The 9,543-nt window shown below is 39.5% G+C and overlaps 1 protein-coding gene across 4 annotated transcripts in view; it reads right to left on the reverse strand.

Annotated features, from left to right (window-relative positions):
* Nucleotides 1-9,543, reverse strand: part of SECISBP2 (SECIS binding protein 2) — a 34,937-nt gene that overhangs the window by 8,052 nt on the left and 17,342 nt on the right. For all 4 annotated transcript variants that reach the window (XM_010844799.1, XM_010844797.1, XM_010844796.1 and 1 more), the window contains 4 exons: nucleotides 9,313-9,402; nucleotides 7,892-8,024; nucleotides 978-1,144; nucleotides 138-285 (listed from right to left, as the gene is read on the reverse strand). In XM_010844799.1, the coding sequence (XP_010843101.1) occupies nucleotides 138-285; nucleotides 978-1,144; nucleotides 7,892-8,024; nucleotides 9,313-9,402 (538 nt within the window). The remainder of the gene's footprint in view (nucleotides 1-137; nucleotides 286-977; nucleotides 1,145-7,891; nucleotides 8,025-9,312; nucleotides 9,403-9,543) is intronic.

The following is a 9,543-nucleotide window of genomic DNA, read 5'->3' on the forward strand; positions in this document are numbered from 1 at the left end:
CTGCATTCCCAAAGCCCAAGGCCCACTTGCTTTTACCACACAGGGACCGGGGCTGGGCAAAGGCCAGACAATTGGCTGTGTACATGGTTACTCTTGCTGAGGGATTCTTTAAGAAGCAAACCAATGGAACTCAATACCTAACATGTCAGGTGGCCTGAGGACCTGGTCGTCACCGCCACTCTCTTCATCTTGCACATCCTGCACATCGTCACTGGGAAAAGCTGGGCTCAGAGCATTTTCTTGGAGACGCTGCTGCTTTCTCTCTTGCCGTTCTTTCAAAATAATCTTTAAAGTTAAATAAACGACTGAAACACCTAAACACTCACATCTGAAAATAAGCTCTTCTGTGAAATAAGCCATCCACATTCAGCTGGCTGACACTGTACCTGTTTGTGCCCTTACTCCCCCCGCCGCCTGCCCCCTCCCTGTGGGCAGCCCAATCCTCTCACCCATGGCCCAGCAACAGCAGGCTCCCCTGGGGAAACAGAGCAGTGCACATGAGACCTGGGCTCTGATGCAACGGTGCAGCTCAATCTGACCCCAGGCAAGACACACCTTCCTCCATCTGAGACTCACCACACCCCACAGGCTGCTTTGAGAGTTAAATCAAAGACATGTGGCAGGAAGTGTCCAATATTTACCAAATCAGAGCATCAGACACAACGCCTCGGGGTAGGATGAGGGTAAAAAATGTAAATGAGAACAGATTCCCCCCATTTCTGGATTTCTGTCCATGTCACTCCAAAGTATGAAATGAATAAATAAGGCCTCCCTCTCCAGCAGCTGAGGTGCTCTGCACACCATGAGAGGAGAGCGAGGGATCATCTTTCAGAGAATCATGCATGCATCTTGATTAAGAGCAGGTTCAAATGAGAGTAAATGTTAAAAATCTAAAAACCTAAGAGTTGAAAGAAGTAGAATGGATACAGCAGTCTACAAGTTTACTCACGCCCGATTTCAAACAAAACGCCACACACCTTCTTCAATGGGGTTGGTTTCTTGGCCTTGGGGACCTCTCTCTGCTTCCCTTTCTTCATCATGGGGGAGGTGGAGTCTAACGGGTTGTGCGGGGTCTTCACCTGGGCAAGGCGGTGGCCCTTCTTCCCTGACATGGAGTCTTTGGAGAGGACGGGCACTGCCCCAACTGCAACACAGTAGGGACACACAACTCAGGCTGCCACCCACCACTTGCCAGGCTCCAGAGGCAGGCTCGCTGCAGATCTGTCTCAGGGGCTCCCTGTGCCACCCACTCATCCCCACATCCTTCCTCGTCCCCATCAAACTGTCCCTGAGGGAACCAGCTTCCTATCCCCATAATCAAACCTCCTACATTTTCCAGCTAAGTCTGATGATGTGTTTGGGTCTCATTTTTTGATGAAGAGCTTTTCCAGGTAGCTTGCCCATTTTACTTTACCATTTTCAGCTTACCTTGCCTTTGCAGAAGTTGGCCACTGGCTTCCTTCTACCTCAAGTATATATATGTATACCTTCTACCTTATTATCTTAAAAGGCCCTTTAAGATCCTAGCAATATTTCAAGTTGATTCTCTTGAGTTTTCTAGACATACGTTCCTAAATTCCCTGCAGAGAGTAAATACATGATCACGATCACTGCTCCGAACACTTCCACTGCACACTATGGTTCTGCTCTACTTCCCATCTTGTTCCTGTTCCAAGGGAATAGTTAATCTGTGCCTACTTTCCCCCAACTTTTTAATTAGGAAAACTTCTAAACACACACCAAATAAAAGAGAATGTATAACAACAAACCCATGTACTTATTGTCCGGCTTCAACTACCGTCAGTATGTTTCCAAATATATTTTACCCACCCTCCTTAATTTTGGTACATGTTTTTAAACTATTGCATAGACACAGGAGTGACTCCTGGAAAAGCGACCCAAAAACAAAAACTACTAAGCAGAGATATCAGCAATCACACACTGTGGGGAAGGCAGCCACCAGACTCAGACCAGGCATTTCCTTACATAAAACAAAAACCACCCATCACAACTACTACTTTCAGAAGGAAAATATAAAATACCAGTTGCTACAGTGTATTAACTAAAAGTCAGTATTCAACAAAAAATTGTGAAACTTTCAAAGAAACAAGAAAGTATAACCCACCCTAAAGAAAAAAGGAAGTTAACAGAAACTGTCTTTGAGTGCCCCCAGCTGACCAAGAAATGAAGGCAACTGTGAGACTAGATAATAAACCCAGAATTTCAATAAATACAAATAATAAAGGAGAGAGGCTCAACAGAAGATTGGAGATGGTAGAAAAATCAATGAACTTGAAAATAAATCAACAGAAACCATTCAATTTAAAGAAAAGATTTTAAAAGAGCCTCCAGAGACCTGTGAGGCAACAATAAATATACTAGTATATATATAATGTGAGTGCCAGGAGAGGAAAGAGAAAAGAAAATATTTTGAAGAAATAATAACCCCAAACTTCCCAAATTCAATGAATATTTCAATTGACAAACTCAAAACAGGATAAATATTACTCAACCAAAGGTAGGACGTATACAGAGACTCCTACATAGACACATCATAGTCAAACTGCTCAAGGTCAAAACAAAAACAGCAAGGGAAAAACAACTCATCACAGAAAGTGCAACAACAAGACAAGTAATATCTGACATCTCACTGGCAACAATGGAAGCAGGAGGGCAATGGAATGACATTCAAGGTGAGGGGGAAAACCTGTCAATCAAGAATTCAATATCCAGTGAAACTATCCTTCAAAAAATGAATCTAAAATATAAATGTTTCTAGGTAAACAAGGACTGAATTTGTTGCTTTTATTTATTTATAAGCAACTACTTACTTTCTTACTTTTAAGAAAATTAATTTTTTTAAGTAAAAGAAAAAAAATCAAAGGAATCAAAATGGTACTATATATTTATTTAACATAAATGAAAACAGTTAAAGAGGAACAGAGGAATAAATTAAGACATGAAAGAATCAGAAAAAAAAAATAGTAACAGCAGTAAATCCAACCACAGTAACAACAGCATTAAACATGAATGAACAAAGCACCCCACTCAACAAGGAAGAGATTTTTAGCCTGGATTAAACAGAAAGCTCCGACTATAAGCTGTCTACCAGAAACACATCTTAAAGACACTGGTAGGTGGCCAAGGTTACTCTGCCCTATGCTGCTGGTAAAAGCATTCACCTCCTCATTAATCTGATCAGCCAGTTGGAAAGGCCAAACATGGGCTCCAGAATAGATATAAGTCACCAAAGGCCTTTAAGCTGTGTTCTGGCAAGAAAGCCCCTTCTAGGAGTATTTGGTACTGGCTAATCTAAAAATAAAGAGAAACTCTGAATTCCTCTTGACTAATTTTTACTTTTTCTGGTAAGAATGGTTCCATTACTGATGTCAAAAAGAAAGATGACGGACATGTCAGTATCTGGGCATTACTGGGATCTGTGGCCAAAACATCCTTTCAATACTACCAAAATCCAACAACCCAATAACCAACCTTACAATCTAACAAGCTACTTAAAAATATCATCTGACTGAGGGCCCCTACTTCTTGCCAAATTATCTCAGACTTCATATACAATTCCATCTAAAAGGTCCAACTTGAATCTAGCTGCAAAAAAGCCACCTTATATAGCCTCAGAGGTAGTTCCCTCACTTTTCTTGCTTTTACCTTTGGCTGGAGGTCTAGAACATTCAGTTAGTAGCTCACGTGCTTCCCTGCAGGCTCCTCAAGAAGCTACATTTTTCAGAATCAGAGGTTGGCCAAGCACTTTCCTGACTTTTCTGGAAAGGTCACTGCAGACCTTTCCCAAACAGACACTGAGCAAAGTAACTTTGAAGGAGGAATACCTAAGAAGGCAGTGATCCTAAGCTTTGATACATTTAAGAATTATTCATACATGTGATGTATGATCCTGAAATGAAAAAAATCACCAAAATCATTGAGAAAAAAATTTAAATACAGACTGGATACAAGATGCTAACAAAAAAATAATCTTTATTATTATTATAAGGGAGAATGGCAGAATAGATCAATTAAAAATAAAATCACCATCAATTAGAGATACTGACTGATGTATTTACAGGTTAAATGACATGATGTCTACAAGTACTTCAGGGGAAAATACCAGAGTTCCAGATTCAACGGGACTGGCAAAATGTTGGTAACTGATGGAGCTGGGTAATGGGCATATGGTGGCAGTCTTCATCATATTCTACTTTTGACTATGTTTTAAATGTTCCACCACAAAAAGTGAAAAACAGGACAAAACAAAACCAAAAGTCCCACTGTGTGCTTGTTAAAAAACACCTATTGCCCATCCCATCCCCAGTGGTTCTAAGTGTACCACATCAGAGGTGTTCCCAGAATCTGCACTTTCAGCTTGCTCCCAGTAGGGCCATTGCTGGCAGTCCTGGGGATACTGCATGAAAAAGAAATACTGGGTTCAGGGACACGTTGTCAACTGGTGCCTCAGCCACTGTATACTTGGACTAAATTAACTGCACTCACACATTTTAAATTTGTACTCTGGGCTTTTAATTAAGGTCACTATGAAACTGACTAAGACTTACTTCTGCTATACCTATGAGAAGGCTATTTAGGAAACTTCTGACTATACCATTCAGCAGCCCATATAAAATAATCCATATGAGAAACAGCATTTAGAATTTTTGGCTTCAAAAAACTCCCACCTCCACCAACAAACTAAGATTTCATTTATATTAAGTTCTAGAACAGGAAAAAACAGTGTATGGCAGGAAAAAAAAAATCAGAACCTTGGCTGCCTTCAAGTAGCAGCAGGGACTGACTGGGATGGGAAGGGGCAGGAATTTCAAAGGTGATGATGATGTTCTACACAGCCAGAAGCTTGGGTTACAAAGTTATGTATTTGCCAGAACTCTTAAAATGATACATTTAAGATCTGTGCATGTCATTAAATGCATATTTTGCCACCAAAGGAAAATAGGAATCACAAATACTGAACTCTATTAATGATATGCATGCTTGGGGGTAAAATATACTGATGTCTGCAGGTTACTTTGAAATGCAGCAAAAACAAAATACAAATAAATTGATATTGGATAAACTGATGGATAGATTGGGATCAGCAAACTTCCTTAAAGGGCCAGAAAGTAAATATTTCAAGCTAATGAGCAGACGTGTATTGCAACACTCAAATGCCATTCTAGTTCAAAAGCAGCCACAGGTAATACTTAAATAAATGTGTGCTGGCTGTGTTCTAATAGAACTTTCAAGTATCCGGTTGCTTCCCAGGTGGTGTGGTGGTAAAGGATCCATCTGCCGCATCTGCCGACGCAGGGGGCACAAGAGACATGGGTTTGACCCCTGAGTCGGGAAGATCCCCTGAAGTAGGAAATGGCAATTCGATCCAGTATTCTTGCCTGGAAAATCCCATGGACAGAGGAGCCTGGTGAGCTTACAGTGCACACACACACACATACTCTTTGTATGTGTGCAAAGAGTCAGACACAACTGAGCACACATACACACTCACAGCCAGCAGGATATAGTTGGCTGACCTCTGGAAAAGTTATGTGACTGAGGAAAATTAGGAACAACTGTACAATCTAGGTGGTGAGTTCATGGGTATTCACTGCATGATTTTATTCAGCTTTTCCAGATGCTTGAAAATTTTTGGAAAAAACAAAAATATTATATTTCCCTTTCCTTGAGGAAACAAATTATGTTTAGCCTTTCTAGGATTGATGCCATAATAAAATTATCACCAGAAGGAGGGGTTTATAAGTAAAATTACATGATGAATTGCTTTAAAATGCTTCAGGGAAAAAAAAAAGTAAGCTTCATCATTTCCTTGGATCCTATTTTTCACTTTTAAATCACCTCAGAGGGAAACATATCTACAAGACTATGGTGGCAAATGAGCATTATTTCTTTGTATGACATATTACCAATTTTAACTGTCTTGGCTCTCAGGCATGATTCAGAGAAAATGACTACATCACTAGGGAGTTAACACTGCCACCTGCTGTGTACCCATGGACAAGCAGGTAATTCATTTCTACCAAATGCAGCAAAAATAAAATACAACCTGCACAGGGCACTTATAAGATTTTCACCAGGTCATCACATCAAGTGGAAAACCCATCTTTTAATAAGACCTATTTCTTAAAACCATCACATTTAATTAAGTTTAGAATTTTTGTGGTAAAATACATATGCTGCTGCTGCTGCTAAGTTGCTTCAGTCGTGTCCGACTCTGTGCAACCCCATAAGACGGCAGCCCACCAGGCTCTGCCGTCCCCGGGATTCTCCAGGCAAGAACACTAGAGTGAGTTGCCATTTCCTTCTCCAAAATACATATAAAACCCACTATTTTAACCATTCTTCACTTCACAATTCAGTGGCATCAACATGTTCAAAATATTGTTGCAACCATCACCACTACCCATTTCCAAAGCTTTTTCATGCCCCGAAAGAAAAATCTGTCCCCATTAAACAGTAACTCCTTATTCCCTACTCGCCTCAGCCCCTGGTAAGCTCTAATCTACATTCTTTCTATGATAGAATTTCCTGCCTTTTTAAGGTCGAGTATTCCATTATATGTATATACCACCTTCTGTTTACCCATTCATTTGTTGATACACACTTGGGCTGCTTACACCTTCGGACTACTACAAATAATGCTGCTATGAACACTGGTGTACAAGTAACTGACTGAGTTTCTGTTTTTAATTCTTTCGGATTCATTCAGACGAGTGCACCTGCTAGGTCATGTGACAACTCTACTTAGCGTTATAGAATCACCAAACTGTTTTCCAAGTACACCATTTAATGTTTTCATCAGCAACAGTTCCAATTTCTCCAAATCCCCACCAACACTTGTTATTTTCCACATTTCTGATTAGTTATCATAGTAAGTTTGAAGAATTACCTCCATGTAGTTTTAACTTGTATTTCTCTAATGACTAATGGTGTTGAGCATCTTGTCGTGTGTTACTGGCCATATGTATATCTTCTAATGGGGAAACGTCTTTCAAGAGCTTTGCCCATTTTGTAATAAGAGTTACTGAACTGTAGGAATTCTTATATATTTGTATATTAAATGCTTATAAAATACATGATTTTTATTTTCTCCCATGCTGCAAGCTATTTACTCACTGTCTTGATAACATCATTTGGTACACAAGTTTTTAATTTGTATGAAATCCAATTTACCTATTTTTGCTTTTGTTGTTTGTGCTTTTGGAGTCCTTTCTGAAACTTCATCATCTAATCCAAGGTCATGAAGATTTATCCTGTTTTATTTATTCTAACAGTTTCAAGGTTTTAGCTCATATTTAAAATGTGATCCATTTTGAGTTAATTTTTGTATATGGTATGAGGTTAACACTACTACTTTATTGTTTTAGCATGGGGAAATGCTAAAACAGTTGTCCCAGTACCATTTTTTAAGTGATTGTTCTTTGTCCTTCTAATAAACTCAACACTCCTAATCAAAAATTCACTGGCCACAGATATGTGTGTTTATTTCTGGATTCTCAATTCTATTCCACTGGTCTACATCTATCCTAATTCCAGCACTACACTATTTTGATTATATATCAATAACTTTTGATTGGGCTTCCCCAGTGGCTCAGATGGTAAAGAATCCACCTGCAATGCGGGAGACCTGGGTTCGATCCCTGGGTTGGGAAGATCCCCTGGAGAAGGCAACAGCTACCCACTCCAGTATTCTGGCCTGAAGAATTCCACGGACAGAGGAGCCTGGCAGGCTATATAGTCCATGGGGCTGCAAAGAGTTGGACAGAACTAAGCGACTTTCACTCGCTCAACTTTTGATTACAAGAGAATCACAAAATAGTTTTCTGAAAAAGACGTCAATCATTTGTCTGAAATGAACAAGCTCTCTTACCTGAGAACACCACTGGTTTGGAGGACTGCTTTGCATTCGGGGAGTGCTGCTTCTTTTCCAGTGCAGTTAGCATTCCTCCCAAATCCAACTGTACTGGAATCTGGCTTTTCTTTCTACTACTTTTAAAATTATTCTAAAAAGTTAAAAATCAGAAGTTTACTCATAATACTTTATTTTACAAACTGTACTTTTCATTTTATAACAAAAAGCCATGTAATTAAGGATAAAAAAAGACAGATACAGAGACTATAAAAATCTTGACATTAAAAGTAATTAAAGAAAAGACCCATCAATTCCAAATTATCTGCCAATATTACCATTGAGGTTGCTTATTTCCTTCTTCTCCTTTCATAACACTGGTTTAATTAAACCACTGATATTTCTGTTTGCATCTCCATTATGAATAAATAACAGCATACATCTACAGATAAGGAACAAAGGCTGGAATAAAGTCCCTGGCTACAAAGTCTGTGTGAGGCTAGCTGGTTAGTACCTTTTGGTTAGTACCTTATTAGCACCTTTTGCTCTCCAATTGCCTAAGTGAGCAAAACTATCATGAAATCATGGGGGCACAGCAAAAAATGTACACAGTCCAAAGTATTAAATTTAGGCACCAAGTCAGATATACTCTAAATAAGTGTTATTTCTGAAATCGTTGTGACACGGGTTTTGAGACTATATAAAGGCTGTATGGGCATGTTGTCTCCTGTGCTTTAGTGCCTCCACTCCTGCCCTCCAGCCACTCTTCTCTTCCCTAATGCCAAAGTCACACTGGGTGAGGACTCACAGCAAGAGGGGAATGCTAAGCACAGCACCGGCACCTAGAGACCTCTGCAGGGATGGAAGATGGCCAAATTACAACACAGGAATGCAAAGTTACAGGGTTAAGAATCTTACTCTTCATAAATGTGAAAATAACCACCCCACTTTGAAAGGCAAAAGGACAATGAAAATGCCCAAAGTACACAAGTTCCCCATCTAGATTATGAACTACAAACTCATTCCTGAATCCACAGTGGGGCTGAGGTACACGGAGATTCATCTCTTTCTCTGATCCTGACTACTTGACTATGCTTCTGTCAGATATAACTGCCTCACAAAAGGAGTCTTCTATTTCCTGAATACACTAAGTTAATGTTTTTTCTTCAAATCAAACTTAGACAAGCAGTATGTGTTCCCCTCCTTTCTGATATAGCAGTAGCAGTTACCAATCATCTAATTTCGAAAGTGACAAAGCAGTTCTGGCTTAAGAGCAAATTTGTTTCAATACACTGGATATGGCTCCCCAATGAAGAAATGAATCAAAACAAAACCACCTGTGCCCATAAAGGAAGAAGTCTGGAAAGGAGGCTTTCTTTAGAGTTTTAGTTTAGCAAGAAAAGTTAAGCCTAAAGCAATTGTGGTTTCAATCTAAAAATTACCTGTGGCTGCTGTTTAGACTGAAATTTCGGTGACTCTACTCTGTCTCTTCTTTCAGATGCAACTGCCAGATTGGGAAATTCCTCGGCATCCTAAGTAAACCACATACCCTTTAGCTCTTCACATATCACAAGAATCAAATAAGCCCAACTACAGTCTTTTCTTCGCTTGTATTTTCTTTCCATAAAAATCTCCTATAGAAGTGCTCAAAGGTATTATTAAAAAAAAAAAAA

This window comes from Bison bison, unplaced genomic scaffold (assembly GCF_000754665.1).
Source record: "Bison bison bison isolate TAMUID 2011002044 unplaced genomic scaffold, Bison_UMD1.0 scf7180017864209, whole genome shotgun sequence".
NCBI lineage: Eukaryota > Metazoa > Chordata > Mammalia > Artiodactyla > Bovidae > Bison > Bison bison.